This window comes from Salmo salar, chromosome 01 (assembly GCF_965601325.2).
Source record: "Salmo salar chromosome 01, fSalSal1, whole genome shotgun sequence".
Taxonomy (NCBI): domain Eukaryota; kingdom Metazoa; phylum Chordata; class Actinopteri; order Salmoniformes; family Salmonidae; genus Salmo; species Salmo salar.
In genome coordinates this window covers 75231425-75255030 of record NC_138291.1, presented here as the reverse complement: position 1 = coordinate 75255030, position 23606 = coordinate 75231425, and the positions used below count along the sequence as shown (strand labels likewise).

Genomic DNA, 23606 nt, shown 5'->3' with positions numbered 1-23606 from the left:
TGGAAATTGCTCCCAAGGATGAACCAGACTTGTGGAGGTCTACAATTTTTTCTGAGGTCTTAGCTGATTTCTTTTGATTTTCCCATGATGTCAAGCAAAGAGGCACTGAGTTTGAAGGTAGGCCTTGAAATACATCCACAGGTACACCTCCAATTGACTCAAATTATTCCAAATTAGCCTATCAGAAGCTTCTAAAGCCATGACATCATTTTCTGGAATTTTCCAAGCTGTTTAAAGGCACAGTCAACTTAGTGCATGTACATTTCTGACCCACTGGAATTGTGATACAGTGAATTATAAGTGAAATAATCTGTCTGTAAACAATTGTTGGCAAAATTACTACTGTCATGCACAAAGTAGATGTTCTAACCGACTTGCTAAAACTATAGTTTGTTAACAAGAAATGTGTGGTGTGGTTGAAAAACGAGTTTTAATGACTCCAACCTCAGTGTATGTAAACTTCTGACTTCAACTGCACATGGAATTTACACTCTTGGTTAGATTTTAACTGGATATTTTCTGGTTGGTTTTTAACCATGTTCACTTGACTAAACACTGGATCCTTGGAAGGTTAACAGGCGTAGGTGTACACCTTTTAGCATAGAAAGCTTCAAGGTGGAAGGCACATGTTATCATCAAAGAGTGGCCCATATTTGTCCTCTGAACACCGCACATGTCAGGACCTGTATTCATTAGGAGTTTCTGAGTAGGATTGCTAATCTAGGATCAGGGGCTGTAGGTATGAAAAGTCTTAGAGTACAAGTGCTGGTTTAGGATCCGTTTTTATTTTACATCACAATGAATAAGATTACATGGACATGGGGTGACCTGATCCTAAATCTGCTTGAAACATGATTATAATAACTGTGAATATAATCTCATACATATTAAACAAATAAAATATTTGAACTATCATGAAATCACTTGGATCAATAGAATATGTTCTATAACAATATTGCTCATCCTGTAGCCTAGACTCATGTTTATATAATAGAGTAATTATGAATGAAATTACTTATATTTCAACAGGTGTTCAGGATCAAGCAAACACACCATAATAACACCATATTCTACCTGTTAAAACATGACCTCAATACTGCAATGAGTCAACCAACCTTATATAGTTTAGACTGCACTGCACTACAAATACAGATCTTATTTAATTGCTTTAAAAGTACAAAAATAAAGTATATGGAAGCATCAAATATATTTTCCATATTGCACAAGTAGAGCAGAATTGTCGTACATGGAGTTTCCTGCCTGGTTGAACTTTGACCTAGTATTTTCATATGCCAAAACTGGATCCTTGGAAGGAACAAATACACCATATTTAGGCTACCTGTTGGAACATGACAAGCCTTTAACTGCCCCTGCAATGCAATACTAGAATATTTCCTTTATTGGTCCATTTACATGGACATAATGTATGTTTTGCGGTCACAGTACCCAATCTGACACATAACACAAACGGGAGCAGCATAATTAAGGGCTGCTGGAGAAATTAGGGGTAAAGTGCCTTGCTCTAACGCACAACGGCGGTAAGTAGCATGTGGGATGTTGAAGTTCGTAACCCTCCGGATGCCGTCTCATTCTTTGGAGATTTCCCCCCAGTCAGCTCCAGGATTGAAACGGGCAACCCTGAAGTTACCGACCCCCGTCTCTAATTACGAGGCTACCGCAGCCCGCGTTTTGGTTGTCTCATGGCATGAGTCAACCGTATACAGTTTCATTGGTGCAGATACACTGCAGATGCAAATCTCATATCGCTGCTGAAAAGTACTTTAGTAATTACAAAGTACATGGTTCTGTATTACAGAGCACAACCGTCATACATTAAGTTTCCCTGCTGTTTGAACTTTAACCTAATATTTTCAACTTGCCAAAACTTGATCCTTGGAACGATCAAAAACACAATTATAATCATGCCCCATATTTTACCTGTTGGAACAAGTCTTCAAAACTGCCATGAGCCAAACAATCTTACAGGTCACAACTCTTTGTAGGTAGAAAGAAACATGCATTCTCTAATTTCATAGAGTAAACTTACCTTTTGACTGGTCAGTTTGGACTGTCAGAATAAGGTCTTCAAGAAAGACTTGAATATCCTATAAAGTACAGTATATGGTTGGATAACAAACTCTCTGTATTGAACAAGTAGGATAAACACAGCACACCCATCATACATATAATTTACACAATTGGTTGGAATTTAACCTGACATTGTCTGGTTGGTTTTTAACCATGTTCACTTGCTCAAACACTGGATCCTTGGAAGGTTAACAGGTATAGGTGTGCCTGCACTGTGGAAAGCACGCTATCAAACAGCGGCTCATAATTGTCCTCTGAACACTGCATGTCAGTAAGATTGCTAATCTAGGATTTGGGGCCATATGGAACATCTAAGGCCATGTCAAGACTTGACAGTTCATACAACTTTAGTATTCTGATGATAGATTTCTGATCATGGAGTTCCAAACCCGTCATGCATCTACATACACCTACATTTAAATGTGTCTACCGTGTCCACAGTGTGTCCGGATTCCCTATTCCCGCACTGTATTCAAATGCCAGTATGCATTATACAAACGGTGGAATAGGTCAAATATGATACAAACACAACAACTGATGGCAGTAGCTAACTACTGTATGAGGCGAGCAAACACATTCCTCACATGCTAGGAACATATTTCCTCCAACGTTGTAATGAAAAAGTGCCTCTCGGTCCCAAAACACACATTTTCTGGAGACTTGTAGGAGGGGTGCTGACGTCGCCCACTGTATGCTCTTTCGGTAGCCTGATTGCCAACCTGGCACTGTCCACCTGAAGTTGTCAGCCAGATCGGAACACAATCAGACCACAAGGGGGGGACCTGATCCTAGATCAGCGCTCTTACTCAGACACTTGATACAGCCCCAGGTCCCCCAGTCCATTCATTATAACCTAAAAGGCTCAACTGATCCTAGATCAGCACTCCTACCCTAAGACCCTTTATGATTACAGCCCTGATGTGATGTTGACTAATCAATATATCAGAGAACATTCTAGAAATGTTATCATTCTGAAATCTGATTAAAGTTCAATGCAAATTTAGATGAGCAAACAACCTGGTAACTCCCCTTGTAATACAAGCCATATAAGTGACTGGCACCTACGCCATAAAGATAAACAATACATGCATGCTCATCTTGACCCTCTGGAATCCATTTATCTCTTTCTCAACTACGTTTGACAATGTGGTCATCTGTCTCGTCAACCTGTCACTGTTCTACTAGCCTGGTCCCAGATCAGTTTGTGCTGTCTTGCCAACTCATATGCTGTTTTGCCAACTCCTATGGTCACTGTCACAAGACAGCACAAACAGATCTGGGACCAGGCTACTTATCTCCTGGCTTAGGGGCCAGTCTGTGATTAGCCCTACTGGTCATCAGCTCTGGTGGTCTAGGTCTGGCATGACATCATCCCTCTGACCACTTCTGGGGAGAAAAAAAACACACGCTGTTGTCAGGCATGCCAAGGAGCACTTGTTGCAACACATTACGACACATGAACAACGTAACCTCTCTAGCTCAAACAGGCGGTTTCTCCTACTCCGTATTTGAAACATTATTTGCACATTAGGTGCAATAAGTCAGAGAACTCCAGTGGCTGTGAAGTACAGTGAACCAGTACCTTCAACCAGGGCTCAAATTGAGGGGGTATATGGGGGTATGCCATACCCATAATTAATGAAAATGGCAAAAAGCATACCTTTTAAGCTTAAGATTTTGAAGGGGGAAAAAGATATCCCTTTTATAAGCATTATAAAAACATTGCTTAACTCTGTAATGCTTTAGGCTATAAACAAGCAGCAACTTTCATGAGAAAGGAGTGATTCTGATGCATATGGAGATATATTTGGTTCGAGGACTTAAAAGCAAAGCAAAAATAAACTTTTCTTGGGAATTAATCTAATGTATGACACTGTCAGCATCTATTGAGCGAATCTCTTTCTGAAGAATGTGTTTAACTAATATACTTGATGGTTCATGTTAATTACAATATTATTATCATGAAATAGCCTACCCAAAATATGCCATGAGTCATGTTACAAAAGCCTGCGTAGAATTGTAGGAAATTTGCTTCTAAACCACAAAAATGTACTAGAGCAACCATTTTTTTGTTTGTTGGAAAAACGTATTTGTTCTTTCACAATAGCTTGTCAGTGGAACAATTATCATTCCTCACAATGGGCTAAATATAGGGTGATTAGTGTGCTTCTGTCAGCAAGAACAGTATTGTTGTTCTCCATACTTCTTCTATTATTCCACTTCTTCCCAGTTTTGCTAGTGCTCCGACTTATTTGAAGTCTGACATACCTACTTGTGCCTTTGAAAATAAATCTAATGAGGCCAGCATTTTTGTAGGCCTTTTCATCTAAGCTATGTCCTGGACAGTGCTGATTGTAAGTCATAAAAAATGAGAAAAGGCTATATTGAAATGCTTCTTGCCTCAAGTGTCTTGTTTTGTCCTTTTAGTACTTCAAACCAATTTGTAAAGTTGTGCTTGTATATGCAACTTTTAAAGCATCTTAAATACATGTGATTTTTTAAATTCCACCTTGGACATCCACCTTGGTCATATCTATATGCATATGTCATAAATGGTATATAAAAGGTGACATTGTCATTCCCACTGTAGAGTGAATCGGGAAATGTGACATAACGCACTGTTTATACACCATTGATAGAATATGCGATACACTTAAATGATTTGTGAAGCATTTATGTAGTGCTTATGAAGCCTTTATGTATGCTAAACTTTGTGAGTTGTATTTGGTTTAAAGCAGGACTGAAAATTGCTTACTTCCTGCATTGACCCCAAACTTGTCAAATACGTCCATAATGTATTTTGTTCTAAGTTTGTTATATGTTAACTATGGGTTTTTAGAAAGGAGAACTGATCAAATACTGTAGATTCCACCCTAGTTGATCAAGTGTATGGGTACCTTCTGTCTTGTATGTCAGCAATAATGGAAGATGTGTACCATAACTGAAGGTTACACAGTATAAGTTAATAGTTGGACCATTGGACTCCATTGCACCACCTAGTGTAGATATATAGACTTTATGCCTACTCAGTTCAGGCATGTAACATGAAGTAACAGAGGAAATACAGCATGTGCATATGCCTCATTCAAACACAGAATACAGGAAGATAGTGTAGAATCTATTCTTGCATTTTGTGAGCAAGCAACCCCAAACACACTTCCACTGCTCTCCACTCATTTCCTACTTTTGATCCATTCACATAAGGCAGGAAATGTTTTGCTTCACTGCTGCTGCAGGATATAGGGACACAACCCCCTCATTAGACTTACAGACCTGTATCTGTCTCTGAATAACATACAACTTTCAATCAACATTCTACATGACATTTAAAAGCTCTCAGCATTTAAAAAAAATACATGTAATAATCACTTTCCTTTTTGAGAGGATTTTGGAATTGACTTTCCACTGATTTGACTGTTTTATCTCTGTAGTCATCACACAATCCAGAGGACACCATTCACTATGTGTAAGAATTAGAAAAACTTGATATGGAAGTTGTAGTGATAGTAATTGACTATCTTTCAAAGACCAGCAGCAGTTCGCAGTGTGGTGTGTGAGGGAACATATCCACAGGCACAGCCACAGTCGGCCTGAAAGCCTCGCCTGTCAGCTTCCTATGTGGGTCGGGACTGCAACACAGCTCCCTGAAGTTCCTCATGGCCTCTCCTTCGGGTTTGCAGGAGATATAGAGCAGCCTGCGGATGGATGAGTGATTCCTTAGAGCTCTGATCACACGATAATGGAGGCCAGCGCGGGCTGGGTTCACCACAGCCGTGAGGGGGCCTCCAGAGTCGGTGGTGGAGCCCAGAACCCCCATGAGCCCAGGAAGGACTACCTCGGCTTTCCCAGGGAGGAACTCACAATTCTGGATCTGGTTGAGGGCTGCGTTGTGCCTGGCGTCTTCTACGGCCTGCTGGATGAGTTCTATCCCGATGACCCGGTCCGCTCTGGGGGACATGGTGATACCAATGGCCCCCGTTCCACAGCACACATCCAAGAGTGTGCCCCCTCCTCCTCCCTCTCGAGCTCCATTCGGGAGGCCCATCTCTCTCACTGTGCGGTACAGCAAATCCGCTGCCCCTTGGTTCACCTGGAAGAAGGCATCTGCCGAGATGCGGAACTTGAACCCCAAAACCTGTGGATGATATAAGTGCATGATAAATACATCTTAGGGATGCAAATTTCGGTCAATTTTGCTGCCGACTTATTGATCCTCAATTACCGGTCAACAAACTAACATTTTTTGCAAACAATAAAATGAAGTGACCAACAGAAAATACTATCAGAGATCTGTATATAATGACGAGATGCTTATGTTTCCGCCCTAACAATGGGAGTCGTCCCAAGGCAGGAAGGCAGGTGACAAGCTTAGGCCCAAAATAAGCCCATAGAAACGTATTGGGCTTATTTTGTACATATTTTGGCAAGAGTGAAACCTCTCGTTTTGCCTCATCCTCTCTGATACTATGCATGCATACAAGGCCGGATATTTTTCATTAAGAGCTAAATGGAAACATGCAACAATAGCAAGCCTATCGTCTTACAGTTCATAAGGCTGTAGCCTATTATTGAACATGCTACTCCTGTAATGAGCAGCTAACAAAACATTTTCAAACATTTGCCAAAATGCAAATAAGCAGAAAACACCATTCTTAACCAAATGTGATCAGTTGTGACAGAGATTAAAATCTCACTTAGCAACTTAGAAAGAGGATGAATCTATACTGAACAAAAATATAAATGCAACATAAAAAGTTTGTCCCCATGTTTCATGAGCTGAAATGAAATAACCCAGAAAGGTATGCAATTGGCATGCTGACTGCAGGAATGTCCACCAGAGCTGAATGTTCATTTCTCTACCGTAAATCGACTCCAACGTCTTTCTAGAGAATTTGGCAGTATGTCCAACCGGCCTCACAGCCGCAGACTACGTGTAACCACGCCAGCCCAGGACCTCCACATCCAGCTTCTTCACCTGCGGGATTGTCTGAGACCAGCCACCCAAACAGCTGATGAAATTGTGGGTTTGCACAACCAAATAATTTCTCCACAAACTGTCAGAAACCGTCTCAGGGAAGCTCATTTGCGTGCTCGTCGTCCTCACCAGGATCTTGACCTGACTGCTGTTTGGCGTCGCTACCGACTTCGGTTGGCAAATGTTCACCTTCGAACTATACCGGCCAGATGGCAGACAGTGTGTATGGTGTTGTGTGGGCGAGAGGTTTTCTGATGTCAACGTTGTGAACAGAGTGCCCCATGGTGGTGGTGCGGTTATGGTATGGGCAGGCATACGCTACGGACAACGAACACAATTGTATTTCATTGATGGCAATTTTAATGCACAGAGACACCGTGACGAGATCCTGAGGACCATTCTCATGCCATTCATCTGCCGCCATCACCTCATGTTTCAGCATGATGAAGCATGGCCCCATGTCGCAACAATCTGTATACAATTCCTGGAAGCTGAAAATGTCCCAGTTCTTCCATGGCCTGCATACTCACCAGACATGTCACCCATTGAACATGGTTGAGATGCTTTGGATCGACGTATACGACAGCGTGTTCCAGTTCTATCCAGCAAATTCACACAGCCATTGAAGAGGAGTGGGACAACATTCCACAGGACATAATCAACAACTCTATGCAAAGGAGATGTGTAGCGCTGCATGAGGCAAATGGCGGTCACACCAGATACTGACCGGTTTTCTGATCCACGTCCCTACATTTTTTTAAGGTATCGGTGACCAACAGATGCATATCTTTATTCCCGGTCATGTGAAATCCATAAATTAGGTCCTAATGAAATTATTTCAATTGACTGATATCCTTATATGAACTGTAACTCGGTAAAATATTTGACATTTTTGCATGTTGTGTTCATATTTTTGTTCAGTGTAATAGCAACAACTACACTTAGAAAAAAGGGTTCCAAAAGGGTTCTCCAGCTATCCCCATATAAGAACCCTTTTTGGTTCCAGGTAGAACCCTTTTGGGTTCCATGTAGAACCCTCTGGAGAAAGGGTTCTACATGGAAACCAAATGGGTTCTACCTGGACCCAAAAGGTTTCTTCAAACAGTTTTCCTATGGGGACAGCCGAAGAACCCTTTAAGGTTCTAATATTACTAGGATTGTGCCTTTGGTTGATATGAAAACATATAGAACAGGAGAGAAATTCTGGGTAATGGCATGAGGAAGTCTTTATAAAATACACTATATATACACAATATATACACAATTATGTGGACACCCCTTCAAGTTAGTTGATTTGATTTGGCCATTTCAGCCACACCTGTTGCTGACAGGTGTATAAAATCTAGCACACAGCCATGCAATCTCCATAGACAAAACACGGCAGTAGAATGGCCTTCAAAGTGGCAGCGTTATATGATGTCACCTTTCCAACAAGTCAGTTCGTCAAATTTCTGCCTTGCTAGAGTTGCCCCGGTCAACTGTAAGTGATGTTACTGTGAAGTGGAAATGTCTAGGAGCAACAACAGCTCAGCTACGAACTGGTAGGCCACACAAGCTCACAGAACTGGACCGCTGAGTGCTGAAGCACGTAAAGATAGTGAGTGTTGCAACCGAGGACAGACTATCAAGTTCCAAACTGCTGCTGGAAGCAAAATTAGCACAAGAACTGTTCGTCAGGAGCTTCATGAAATAGGTTTCCATGGCCGGGCAGCAGCACACAAGCCTAAGATCATCATGTGCAACGTCAAAAGTCAGCTGGAGTGGTGTAAAGCTCACCACCATTGGACTCGGGAGCAGTGGAAACACGCTCTCTGGAGTGATGAATCACGCTTCACCATCTGGCAGTCCGACGGACGACTCTAGGTTTGGAGGATGCCAAGAGAACTCTACCTTCCCCAATGCATAGTGCCAACTGTAAAGTTTGGTGGAGGAGGAATAATAGTCTGGGGCTATTTTTCATGGCTCGGGCTAGGCCCCTTAGTTCCCGTGAAGGGAAATCTTAACTCTACAGCATACAAAATGACATTCTAGACGATTCTGTGCTTCCAAATTTGTGGCAACAGTTTGGGGAAGGCCCTTTCCTGTTTCAGCATGACAATGCCCCCGCGCACAAAGCGAGGTCCATACAGAAATGGTTTATCGAGATCGGTGTGAAGAACTTGACTGGCCTGCACAGAGCCCTGATCTCAACCCCATCAAACATCTTTGGAATGAATTGGAATACTGACTTCGAGCCTAATCACCCAACATCAGTGCCCGACCTCACTAATACTAGTGGCTGAATGGAAGCAAGTCCCCGCAGCAATGTTCCAACATCTAGTAGAAAGCCTTCCCAGAAGAGTTATGGCAGCAAAGGCGAGACCAACTCCATATTAATGCCCATGATTTTGGAATGAGATGTTTGACGAGCAGGTGTCCACATACTTTTGGTAATGTGGTGTAATTACCTCCACGTTTCTACAGTTGTATTTTCGCAAGGCTACTTTGAAGCAAGGTTAAACATGCCATCATCATTTAAAGGAAAGTAAAACGTTCGGGTTTCAAACAATTATACTGACTCAAGCTCATTGCAAAGTGGTGGGTGAAACGCTGATAAGTCAACGGTAGGCAGGCTATAGCCTATACACCTGAATGGCGAATGGGAGGCGTGTTTTAATTACGAGTTGAGATTGATAAATAAAAATAGCCCCTTTTAATCCAGGCCACCAAAGCTAACACGCGATTGCATTTAGAATTGTTATTTGTTGTGCAATGACTGGGCTTACAAAAGCAGGTTTCACTCCAGTAGCCTACAGACTTTTTGAGGAGCTGCTACTCGCGCTGTCTGACAGGTGGTAGGCTATTCTACTCCTCAAACTAGGCTCTGTATGCTGTGCACGTTTGATAAATAATATGCATGACAACTAAAGAAAATACACTTTAATTTAATTCCACACAATTATGCAAATTACCCTACAGACCGATAAGCATGACCAGTCAAATGTATTTCCGGCGGCAAACCAATTAACGGTTAACATCCCTAATACATCTCATTTATAGTAATGACCTTTAAGCAAAATAGATTTAGAAATTTCACTGTCCTTCCACAATAACCTACACTGCTAAACTCTATCACCATGTAGTTAAAAAGCACTATGGTACTTTTTAATGGTACATTTACAAACATAAATGATACATTTGAAACTTGTATCTCATTAGGGTAATTGGTGAAATAAGTATAGCCAGTTATAATTGTAATGGGTTAACAGATAATAAGAAAAGACAAACAATATTTACCTTCAACGCTGGTCCGACCAATTGGATTCCACGCTTCAAGATTGCTTCGATCATGTGGACTGTGATATGTTCCGGATAGCCTCAGAAAACAACATTGACGTATACGCTGATTCGGTGAGCGAGTTTATTAGCAAGTGCATCGGTGATGTTGTACCCACGGTGACTATTAAAACTGAAAGCGTGAACCACTGCTTTTAATCATGGCAAGGCGATCGAAAACATGACCGAATACAAACAGTGTAGCTATTCCCTCCGCAAGGCAATCAAACAAGCTAAGCATCAGTATAGAGACAAAGTAGAGCCGCAATTAAACGGCTCAGACACGAGACGTATGTGGCAGGGTCTACACTCAATCACGGATTACAAAAAGAAAACCAGCCCCATCGCGGACACCAACGTCTTGCTCCCAGACAAACTAAACAACTTCTTTGATCTCTTTGAGGACAATACAGTACCACTGACACGGCCCGCTATCAAAACCTGCAGGCTCTCCTTCACCGCAGCCAACGTGAGTAAAACACAGCCCAGACTGCATCCCTAGCTGCGTCCTCAGAGCATGCGCAGACCAGCTGGCTGGTGTGTTTACGGACATATTCAATCAATCCCTATCCCAGTCTGCTGTCCCCACATGCTTCAAGAGGGCCACCATTGTTCCTGTTCCCAAGAAAGCTAAGGTAACTGAGCTAAACGACTATCGCCCTGTAGCACTCACTTCCGTCATCATGAAGTGCTTTGAAAGACTAGTCAAGGATCATATCACCTCCACTCTACCTGACACCCTAGACCCACTCCAATTTGCTTACCGCCACAATAGGTCCACAGACGACACAATCACACTGCCCTAACCCATCTGGACAAGAGGAATACCTATGTAAGAATGCTGTTCATCGATTACAGCTCAGCATTTAACACCATAGTACCCTCCAAACTCATCATTAAGCTGGAGGCCCTGGGTCTCGACCCCGCCCTGTGCAATTGGGTCCTGGACTTTGACGGGCCGCCCCCAGGTGGTGAGGGTAGGAAACATCTCCACCCTGCTGATAATCAACCTTGGGGCCCCACAAGGGTGTGTTCTCAGCCCTCTCCTGTACTCCCTGTTCACCCATGACTGCGTGGCCATGCACGCCTCCAACTCAATCATCAAGTTTGCAGACGACACTACAGTGGTAGGCTTGATTACCAACAACGACGAGACAGCCTACAGGGAGGAGGTGAGGTCTCTCGGAGTGTGGTGAAAATAACCTCACACTCAACGTCAACAAAACAAAGGAGATGATCGTGGACTTCAGGAAACAGCAGAGGGAGCAGCCCCCTATCCACATCGACGGGACAGTAGTGGAGAAGGTGGAAAGTTTTAATTTCCTTGGCGTACACATCACGGACAAATTGAAATGGTCCACCCACACAGACAGCGTGGTGAAGAAGGCACAACAGCGCCTCTTCAACCTCAGGAGGCTGAAGAAATTTGTCTTGTCACTGAAAACACTTAAACTTTTACAGATGCACAAATTGAGACCATCCTGTCAGGCTGTATCACCGCCTGGTACAGCAACTGCTCCGCCCACAACCATAAGGCGGGTTGTGAGGTCTGCAACGCATCACCAGGGGCAAACTACCTTCCCTCCAGGACACCTACACTACCCGATGTCACAGGAAGGCCAAAAAGATCATCAAGGACAACAACCACCCGAGCCACTGCCTATTCACCCCGCTATCATCCAGAAGGCGAGGTCAGTACAGGTGCATCAAAGCGGGGACCGAGAGACTGAAAAACAGCTTCTATCTCAAAGCCATTAGACTGTTGAACAGCCATCACTAACATTGAGTGGCTGCTGCCAACATACTGACTCAAATCTCAAGCCACTTTAATAATTAAAAATTGGATGTAATAAATGTATCACTAGTCACTTTAAACAATGCCACTTTATATAATGTTTACATATCCTATATGACTCATCTCATATGTATATACTGTACTCTATACCATCTACTGCATCTTGCCTATGCTGCACGGCCATCGCTCATCCATATATTTATATGTACATACTCTTCTTAATCATTCCTTTACAAGGTAGTTGTATAAGGTAGTTGTGAAATTGTTAGATTACTTGTTAGATATTACTGCACGGTCGGAACTAGAAGCACAATCATTTCACTACACTTGCATTAACATCTGCTAACCATGTGTATGTGACCAATAAAATTTGATTTGGCTTAAAAATAACATAATATCTATTGTTTACAGGAAACTCATTCAACAATTTTAGATGAAGTTGTGTGGAAAAAGGACTGGGGGGTGAAATATACTTCTCCCTTGGGCAAAAAAACTCAAAAGGGGTGATTTTAGTTAACAGTAACTTTGATCCGAATGTGCAAAATTGTCCAAACAGATCCACAAGGTAGATGGATGATTTTAAATATGTTATTGGAATATAAACAGATAGGGCTCATTAACCTTTACGGACCAAATAATGATGAGCCAGGTTTCTTTGAAAATATATGTATTAAATCATCAACCCTACAACCAATAAAATACACTATTATTATGGTGGGAGATTATAATACTGTTTTAAATACCTCAGTAGACCGTAACGGAAATCACACTACAAACCCTCATGCACTTAAGGAAATCACAAATGTCATGGATATATTGGAACTAAAACGTATAACTAAAATAACATTTGATTTGAACTGAATTTTACCGACATAAAATAGGTACAGCAGATCCCCTTATTGTATGGGACACTTTGAAATGTGCCTTTAGGGGCCATGCAATTCAGTACTAAAACAAAAGCAATTTAGGTCAAGCGTCCATATTAAACATATGATTTGTTTCAGTCTCCTCCATCTCCTCTAACCGAAGATAATCGTATGGATTTTATTCTATAAATTATGTAAAATTAACATCTGTACAGAAAGACTCATGTGAAGGTGAAATTATAGGAGGAGGAACTTCTTGATGCAACTAAAGCCTTTAAATCTGGGAAAACTCCAGGGCTGGATGGCATACCAGTTGAGGTATACCAAACTTGTTTTGATATACCGTAATTTCCGGACTTTTGAGCGCACCTGAATATAAGCCGCACCCACTGAATTAAAAAAAAAGTATTATTTTGAACATAAATAAGCCGCACATGTCTATAAGCCGCAGGTGCCTACCGGTACATTGAAACAAATGAACTTTACACAGGCTTTAACGAAACACGGCTTGTAACAAAAATAAATAGGCTTTAACGAAACACGGCTTGTAACAAAAATAAATAGGCTTTAACGAAACACGGCTTGTAACAAAAAATTTAAAATTAGCAGTAAACAGTAGCCTACCAAGAAAGTCATTGCTCCAGACCAAGCTCCCGTGCAGCAGCTCCATTTCCTTTTCCAACAGCCAGATCAATCGCCTTCAACTTGAAAGCTGCATCATATGCATTTCTCCGTGTCTTTGCCATGACGAGGGTGACAAAATGACTACCGTAATCAGAATGATGGGAAGTTTGAGCGCGCTCGATTTAATCTAAACAGTAAACAAAAAAGTTGTTTGACCTTAACCCGTTCGGCAATTTCATTGGTCTAATGAAAGCTTCATGCCGCCAAAAAACTGAGCACGTCACAGAATGTGTTTTTTTGAAAGCGGGAAAAATCCATATATTAGCCGCGTCATTGTTTAAGCCGCGAGGTTCAAAGCGTGGGAAAAAAAGTAGAGGCTTATAGTCCGGAAATTACGGTACTCAGACGACCATTATTAGCATGTTTTAACCACTCCTATGTAAATGGTAGATTATCGGACACTTAACAAGAAAGTCCGATTTCAGTATTCATTAATGAACCCATAATTCTTTGCGGCAATTTGGCAATGAAGGCCTCTGAACAGTTGATGTTGAGATGTGTCTGTTACTTGAACTCTGAAGCATTTATTTGGGCTACAATTTCTTAGGTTGGTAACTCTAATTTATAATCTGCAGCAGAGGTAACTCTGGGTCCTCCTTTCCTGTGCCGGTCCTCATAAGAGCCAGTTTCATCATAGCGCTTGATGGTTTTTGCGACTGCACTTCAAGAAACTTTCAACATTTTTGAAATTTTCAGCATTGACTGACCTTCATGTCTTAAAGTAATGATGGACTGTCGTTTCTCTTTGCTTATATGAACTGTTCTTGCCATAATATGGACTTGGTCTTTTACCAAAACTATCTTCTGTATACCACCCCAACCTTGTCACAACACAACTGATTGGCTCAAATGCATTAAGGAAAGAAATTCCACAAATTAACTTTAAACAAGGCACACCTGTTAATTGAAATGCATTCCAGGTGACTACCTCATGAAGCTTGTTGAGAGAATGCCAAGAGAGTGCAAAGCTGTCATCAAGGCAAAGGGTGGCTATTTGAAGAATCTCAAATATAACATATTTTGATTTGTTTAACACTTTTTTGGTTACTACATGATTCTATATGTGTTATTTCATAGTGTTGATGTCTTCACTATTACTCTACAATGTAGAAAATAATGAAAATAAATAAAAACCCTTGAATGAGTAGGTGTCCAAACTTTTCACTGGTAGTGTATATTTGCAAAAAGATATATGGGGGATTTGGAAGTGATGCAGACAATTACATTGATGATAGCTACAATCTATCTGCAATATTAAATCTGATCTACCCCCCAAAAAAATTAAATAAAATATATAATAAAAAATATACATAAAAAGCAGCTACATGTTAATACAATGTTGGTCTTGCATTTTTTACTGTGTAGTTTAATACGTACAGTGCATTCGGAAAGTATTCAGACCCCTTGACTTTTTCCACTTTGTTATTTTACAGCCTTTTTCTAAAATGGATTTAAAAATCCCTCAATCTACACACAATAGCCCATAATGATGAAGCAAAAACAGTTTGACCTTCTGGCAAATATATAAATAAAAGAACTGATATCACATTCACATAAGTATTCAGACCCTTTACTCAGTAAACTTTGGCAGCGATTACAGCTTTGAGTCTTCTTGGGTATGACACCACAAGCTTGGCACACCTGTATTTGGGTAGTTTCTCCCATTCTTCTCTGCAGATCCTCTCAACCTCTGTCAGGTTGGATGGGGAGTGTTGCTTCACAGCTATTTTCAGGTCTCTCCAGAGATGTTTGATCGGGTTCATGTCCGGGCTCTGACTGGGCCACTCAAGAACATTCAGAGACTTGTCCCGAAGCCACTCCTGCGTTGTCTTGGCTGTGTGCTTAGGGTCGTTGTCCTGTTGGAAGGTGAAAGTCACCCCAGTCTGAGGTCCTGAGCACTCTAGAGCAGGTTTTCATCAAGTATCTCTCTGTACTTTGCTCTGTTTATCTTTCCGTCAATCCTGACTAGTCTCCCAGTCCCTGCCGCTGAAAAACATCCCCACAGCATGATGCTGCCACCACCATGCTTCACCGTAGGGATGATGCCAGGTTTCCTCCAGACGTGACGCTTGGCATTCAGGCCAAAGAGTTCAATCTTGGTTTTATCAGACCAGAGAATCTTGTTTCTCATGGTCTGAGAATCCTTTAGGTGCCTTTTGGCAAACTCCAAGCAGGCTGTTATGTGCCTTTTACTGAGGAGTGTCTTCCATCTGGCCACTCTACCATAAAGGCCTGTCATGACGTTGGCCTGAGGTTTATGACCCCCATAAATACCTTTCCCCTTTTTCCTCTCTCTACTCTACCGATGTGACTATTGAAAATCCAGTTAACATGAAGAGTCTGATGACATCAAAAGATGGGAAACAGAACCTTATTTCGGTAATCCAACCAGTTAAAATATGCGTTGGGACTTAATGAATATGATGTCAGTTCAGTTGGCGTCTGAGACATGATTACTGATGATAGGACGACATAACTAGAATGTGTAGATTTTCCAAGATACAGTTTATCAGATTCACATGGAATTGTTGTGCAATTTAAATGTTTAAATATGAAACTATTTGTGAAAAGATGAAATGTAATTTTTAGCTTCTTAATGAGAGAACGGTTTGTCAGAAGAACACCACTCTGCTCACTCAGAGGCCCCGCCCAAGTGAACAGACATGGGTTGTAAACTATGAAACACGCCCTTCTTTCACCACTATATAAACCCGTTGACGAAAACGTAACTTCCGGTTCCAAGGACGTGTGGACTTGAGGTCCCCACGTTGAAAGGACAAAGACCACCTACAGAACTAAGCCAACCTCAGCAAGAACCTAACGAAATTAGCATCGAATTTCAATGTGAATGTGACGACCTACACGCCGGAAGGATGAATTTCGACTATACCAACCAGAATATAGCATGAGCATATAGCATGGCAACTTGGTATGAACTTTGAACTCTTATTCACTAAAGAAGTGATACCTCCTAGCCGTTGCGTTAGCGCAGAAACTGTAGACGTGGACTAGGAGAGGACGGACAGAGTATCTGTTCTACCACACGACGACGGTACTAACAAGTATCCAGTTTACCACCAGAGACATTCTTCAAAGGACAAGAGATCCGTGCTGGGCAACCCGACCTACTATCTACGACCAATCTACCGAAGCACAGCTCAGAGTAAATATTTATTGCATTTTCCTTTTTCAAATGGGCGGTAATTTAGAATGCATAAGATACTGTATTTACGATAGCATAGCTGCCTACGGCCCGATAGAGACACACAAAACCGTTTTGCTCCTCAGTCTTCCTGCTCTTTCACTCAAACTCAACCCCCTTTCTTTGTGTAACCAGCTGTCATATCTGTTCCGTCCGCTAGGGACGTTTTCCTTTATGACATAATTTGTAATCAATGTATGATCCATTCTGTGTAGATGTAATTCTGTGTGATTATTTAGGTATTTAGTAAATAAATAATTAAACCAAATTTTGTATTGCTGATTCAACTTGTTAGCCAGGGTTTGTGAAGATAACCAAGAATTTACAACTTTCAGATGAGACTACATAAGGTGACGATTAAATATTGACTGCTACTGATGTAAAAGATTATCAGGTCTTTAAGAGTTTATTCGGAAGATAACAGCTCTATAAACATTATTTCGTGGTGCCCCGACTATCTAGTTAATTACATTCACCTGATTAGCTTAATCAGGTAATATGAATTACAGAGAAATGATTTTATAGAATAGCATGTCATATCACTTAATCCAGCATAGCCAAAGACACGACAGGCCTGATTGGTGGAGTGCTGCAGAGATGGCTGTCCTTCTGGAAGGTTCTCCCATCTCCACAGAGGAACTCTGGAGCTCTGTCAGAGTGATCATCGGGTTCTTGGTCACCTCCCTGACCAAGGCCCTTCTACCCTGATTGCTCAGTTTGGCTGGGGGGGCCAGGAAGTCTTGGTGGTTCCAAACTTTTTCCATTTAAGAATGATGGAGGCCACCGTGTTCTTGATGACTTTCAATGCTGCAGAAATGTTTTGGTACCCTTCCCCAGATCTGTGCTGACACAATCCTATCTCGGAGCTCTATAGACAATTCCTTTGACCTCATGGCTTGGTGTTTGCTCTGACAGGTGGACTCCAATCAAGTTGTAGAAACATCAGGGATGATCAATGGAAACAGGATGTAACCAAGCTCAATTTTGAGTCTCATAGCAAAGGGCCTGAATACTTATATAAATGTAATATTTAAGTTATTTAAGTTTTTTATTATTTATAAATGTGCAAAAAATTCAAAACTGTTTGTGCTTTGTCATTATGGGGTATTGTGTGTAGATTGAGGGGGGAAAACGATTGTATAAATGTTAGAATAAGGCTATAACATAACAAAATGTGAGAAAAGTCAAGGGGTCTGAATACTTTCAGAATGTACTGTACATACTGACCATGTTTGGCTCCACACACAGCTGTGAATCAGCCTTCCCCACAATTAACTTTATTCAAAACAAATACCGCACCAGGCTCACCAATGAACACCTGTACCAGTGTCTCAGAGTTGCTCGCATACCGTTTGTGTCAAAGTTCAAAGCATTGGCAGGAGACCGAAAGTGTCATCTCTCTCATTAAAGCAGGGCAAGGCCCTGAGTGACGTTCTGTGCATTCAGATTACTATTTTTGTTCAACTCTCCTTTGATCTCCAGAAAACATGCACTTTATTTTATTTTAAAAAATAAAATAATATTCAAGGCCCATGTACAATGGTTCACAGTGCACTTTTTGCACAGATAATTATGCAACCACTTTTGTTCTTCAGCAATGTTGATGCAATGTTGCACGTTTACATTTGAAAGAATGTAATTAATTAATATTCTTAGTCTCATGTAATGTATTTAATGTACATTTTATATAACAACATGTTTCCTAAGTCGTAGACAACTAAGTTTGTTCCTACACTGTACCACAGCGCCGATAAAGGACGATATCCACCCGGACCTTTACCACCCTAGAAGTTTGTGTCACTGGACCTTCTCAAATAGTAGTTGAGGACCCCTGCTAAAAGCAGTCTATGGACAAGGTATGATGACAGCAATCCCATGCTTTGGTTTTATTTACCTGGCCACTGTTTCCAAATGCTAAATTCCAATCAAATGGAAGTAAAATGGTATTGATTTTAGATTTTTTTGCACTTCATGTTCAAATCATGCTAAAGTATGAAAATTGATTGTGTAGCTCTATTAAGTTACTTATAGATGATTTGGACATGAAGCGTGAAAAATTATAATATCAGTACCATTGACTGCCAATTTACAGAGGAGTACAGACTGCAGTGATATTGTATTGTATTGCATTGTATTGTATTCACCTCCTCGTGTATGTGTGGCTGGCCATGCAGCAGCTGGTAGGGGGATTCCTCGTGGCTGCAACGGGTCATGGAGCTCTCCTGGAAGTACAGGGAGTCTAGTTGGCAGATGGCACCAGGCCCCTGGGTGAAGTACTCCACCAGGGAGGACTTATGGACCTCTATCTCCTCTGGGATGAGCCTCTGTGGGTGGAAGTAGACGATGGCCATGGTGTTGCCTGCTGCGTTGGTCCTCACTGTCACCTGTGAGTGTGTAATAAATTATAGGGTTCATGTGAATACAGCAGTACTGTGTCCAAGACAATTTACCCCCCTCCCGCAACAATAACGTTTCGGCCTATCCTTTCCCAGCCTTTTTCTTTGGGGCAGCAGGTAGCCTAGTGGTTAGAGCGTTGGACTAGTAACTGAAAGGTTGTAAGATCGAATCCCCGAGCTGACAAGGTAAAAATCTGTCGTTCTGCCCTTGAACAAGGCAGATAACCCACTGTTCCTAGTAGAGGTCGACGATTAATCGGAATGGCCGATTAATTTGGGCCGATTTCAAGTTTTCATAACAATCGGTAACTGGCATTTTTGGACACCGATTGTGGCCGATTACATTGCACTCCACGAGGAGACTGCGTGGCGCGCTGACTACCTGTTACGCGAGTGCAGCAAGAAGCCAAGGTAAGTTGCTAGCTAGCATTAAACTTCTTATAAAAAACGTTCAATCTTAACATAATCACTAGTTAACTACACATGGTTGATGATATTACTAGTTTATCTAGCTTGTCCTGCGTTGCATATAATCGATGCGGTGCCTGTTAATTTATCATCGAATCACAGCCTACTTCCCCAAACGGATGATGATTTAAAAAGTGCATTCGCGAAGAAAGCACTGTCGTTGCACCAATGTACCTAACCATAAACATCAATGCCTTTCTTTAAAATCAATACACAAGTATATATTTTTTAAACCTGCATATTTAGTTAATATTGCCTGCTAACATGAATTTCTTTTAACTAGGGAAATTGTGTCACTTCTCTTGCGTTCCGTGCAAGCAGAGTCAGGGTATATGCAGCAGTTTGGGCCGCCTGGCTCGTTGCGAACTGTGTGAAGACCATTTCTTCCTAACAAAGACCGTAATTAATTTGCCAGAATTGTAAATAATTATGACATAACATTGAAGGTTGTGCAATGTAACAGCAATATTTAGACTTAGGAATGCCACCTGTTAGATAAAATATGGAACGGTTCCGTATTTCACTGAAAGAATAAACGTTTTGTTTTCGAAATTATAGTTTCCGGATTTGACTATATTAACGACCTAAGGCTCGTATTTCTGTGTGTTATTATGTTATAATTAAGTCTATGATTTGATAGAGCAGTCTGACTGAGCGGTGGTAGGCAGCAGCAGGCTCGTAAGCATTCATTCAAACAGCACTTTCGTGCATTTGCCAGCAGCTCTTCGCTGTGCTTCAAGCATTGAGCTGTTTAAGACTTCAAGCCTATCAAATCCCGAGACTAGGCTGGTGTAACCGATGTGAAATGGCTAGCTAGTTAGCGGGGTGCGCACTAATAGCGTTTCAATCGGTGACGTCACTCGCTCTGAGACCTTGAAGTAGTTGTTCCCCTTGCTGTGCAAGGGCCGCGGCTTTTGTGGAGCGATGGGCAATGATGTTTCGAGGGTGGCTGTTGTCAATGTGTCCCTGGTTCGAGCCCAGGTAGGGGCGAGGAGAGGGACGGAAGCTATACTGTTACACTGGCAATACTATAGTGCCTATAAGAACATCCAATAGTCAAAGGTATATGAAATACAAATGGTATAGAGAGAAATAGTCCTATAATTCCTATAATAACTACAACCTAAAACTTCTTACCTGGGAATATTGAAGACTCATGTTAAAAGGAACCACCAGCTTTCATATGTTCTGAGCAAGGAACTTAAATGTTAGCTTTTTTACATGGCACATATTGCACTTTTACTTTCTTCTCCAACACTGTGTTTTTGCATTATTTAAACCAAATGGAACATGTTTCATTATTTATTTGAGACTAATTTGATTTATTGATGTATTATATTAAGTTAAAATAAGTGTTAATTCAGTATTGTTATAATTGTCATTATTACAAATATATATAAAAAATAAAAATAAAAATCGGCCGATTAATCAGTATTGGCTTTTTTTGGTCCTCCAATAAATCGATATCAGTATCGGCGTTGAAAAATCTTAAAATCGGTCACCCTCGGTTCCTAGGCCGTCATTGAAAATAAGAATTTGTTCTTAACTGACTTGCCTAGTTAAATAAAGGTAAAATAAAAAAAATCCTAGTCCTCTGGGCCCACCAGCAGTTCTATATATTTGAAGTATTCCAACACAAGCACAGCTGAAACACCTGTACCAATGGGCTTGTTCGACATTGCAGGTGACTTCTGTTCTGACTGATCTACGAATCACCTTGCATCATAAATAAACGACTAGTTATTATTTGTAGATGAGTCAGTCAGTCACAATTTATGGAGAAAATATCCTTCACACACTTCACTCGTCTCTCATTCACAAGCACTTGATAATATTCTCACCAGGCCTCGAATTTCCCGGCGGGATCCCCTTTGTGTGGCCGTAATGCCCCCTAAAAAAATCAATGCCTTTTGTGGCCGTTGTGCCCTTGGGCTGAATATAATAATTATAATTCCCTTCTCCCGGCTGCCGTGCTCCGAAGCACCTCTCACTCACATGGCTATCTCAGATATCTCATTAGCCAATGCCCGTCACGTGATTGCGTCCTTCTCACAGGCATCTCAGCTGAGAAGTAGGCTACAAGTGAATACATGACACCCACCCTGTATTCAAGAACATGTTATGTCTAAACTGATGGCGGGCACAACTCAAAAACCTCAGATGATCTAAACTAGGGTCTAAGCTACGAAATATGTCAATATGAAAAAAATCTGAATTTCCACTTATTTAGATCATTGAAGTTTAAGGTAAATATTATTATTTTTTAAAGACAATTTATATGTATCTAAAAATGATCAAGAAATGATCAAATAGTTGACAACCCTGTTTGTAAGGTTTTAAAATATATCAATCTCAACCGTTTACATTTTCCAGTGATGAAGACATGGATGTCTCATGGTATGGTGGGTATGCAAAATAGGTCAACTTTGAGCATCTTTATCTCTTGAATGTTTTGGCATTCAGGTCCAAAAGTCACATTATGAGCACCCTTATTATTTGTAGATCAGTCAAGTCAGTTAATTTACCTAAGATACATCACGGTTTTGATGCTCTCAAAAACGGCCGTTGCATTGCATCAACCAATGGTTGTTTGCCACTTCATCGACTGCACAGTCGGGCATCAGATTGCTTGCTATATCACATGATGTGGTTAGCTGATATGTTAAACACCTATACAAGTGTTGTGAGATCTGATCAAGCAGGAATGCCACCGCTATTAATTTGATTTGAATCAGTTGTGATGGTGTTAGTATACATCAAATATATGAAATGACTGGTGGGCCCTCTGAACTGGGTTTAGAAACTATCCTACCTCCCTCCAGTGGCCTCCGTCATGGAACAGCAGACAGGGCTCCAGGGCTGAAAGGCGGAGGAAGTCCTGGTAGCACCTGGCCACCAGCTTATGTCTCTCAGGCATGTTGAGGAGGTGGTCCCCGTTCACACACACAATGTTTCCCGCCTTTCCCGTTCCCACGTAGAACCCCACCGTCTTAGGGTTGCCATCCACGCCACGGTTGACCGAGAAGGTAGACTTGTTGCGGTAGCCGTCCCTGACAGGTGACGGTAAGATAGGCAGCAGAGGGAAGCTGAGTTTGGTACTCCTGGGTGGAGAAGGACATTGTGTCAAGGCCTTATGTTGGGTCGACTCTCCACATAAGAGCTGATCTGAGAGCTGTAGTAGGATCCTCTCCTGGTGCTTCTGTTTCAGCTGGAGTTGATCGTAGTAACTCAGCCGCCACAGAGGAGTGACAGAGTCGGCCAGTCTCTCCTCCCAGGGCAGGTGTTCATTTGATGCAGGCTTGTTCCTGAACTTCATTCTCCATTTCTTCTTTGATAGTTTTTGTGGTTTCCCTGGGTCGGAGGTGGCATCATCATCCTTGGCTCCTGAGCATAGACATGCCTCCACCAGAACATTTACTAGCTTATGTTTTAGTAATGCTGGCCTTAAACCTGCTAGTATTAAAAGCATGGCAAATGGGGGACTATATGATTAAACTATACACAGGAACAAACACGTTTTAATGGCTGTTGTACATACGTTAGGATTATTGATCCTTGGACGCCTCCGTTGATCAGTTAGCTTGAATGAAGCTAGCATTTCTTTTTTTGTTGTTTAGCCACTTATGTTACAGTACATGTATTTCTGTATTTACAATTTGACAAATATCTTAGACCACCAAACACATAAAGAATGGGTATATCGCAATTATCACAATTCGCAATTTGAAGCCAACTAAAATAAATTACTCACTGACCCTGAATGTACACATGTGCACGGAGATTGAAATTCAATGACGTATTATTTAAGTTCCAACTT

At 41.4% G+C, this 23606-nt stretch overlaps 1 protein-coding gene across 1 annotated transcript; it reads right to left on the bottom strand.

Moving 5' to 3' along the window:
• Window positions 1-763: 763 nt before the first annotated feature.
• trmt2b (tRNA methyltransferase 2B) lies at window positions 764-23580 on the bottom strand. The gene is made up of 3 exons (XM_045722042.2): window positions 22602-23580; window positions 19070-19309; window positions 764-6223 (listed from the first exon to the last, which is right to left on the bottom strand). The coding sequence occupies exons 1-3, from the start codon at window positions 23256-23258 to the stop codon at window positions 5603-5605; spliced, it is 1518 nt and encodes a 505-aa protein (XP_045577998.2). The 5' UTR covers window positions 23259-23580; the 3' UTR covers window positions 764-5602.
• Window positions 23581-23606: the final 26 nt, after the last annotated feature.

What these genes read in the sequence shown, in the direction of transcription:
- trmt2b (XM_045722042.2), bottom strand. Translation starts at nt 23,258, where the DNA reads ATGCTTTTAATACTAGCAGGTTTAAGGCCAGCATTACTAAAACATAAG. An exon ending in ACGGAGGCCACTGGAGGGAG is followed by an intron (nt 19,310 to 22,601) that starts GTAGGATAGTTT and finishes ACACACTCACAG; the next exon opens with GTGACAGTGAGGACCAACGC. An exon ending in AGCCACACATACACGAGGAG is followed by an intron (nt 6,224 to 19,069) that starts GTGAATACAATA and finishes TATCATCCACAG; the next exon opens with GTTTTGGGGTTCAAGTTCCG.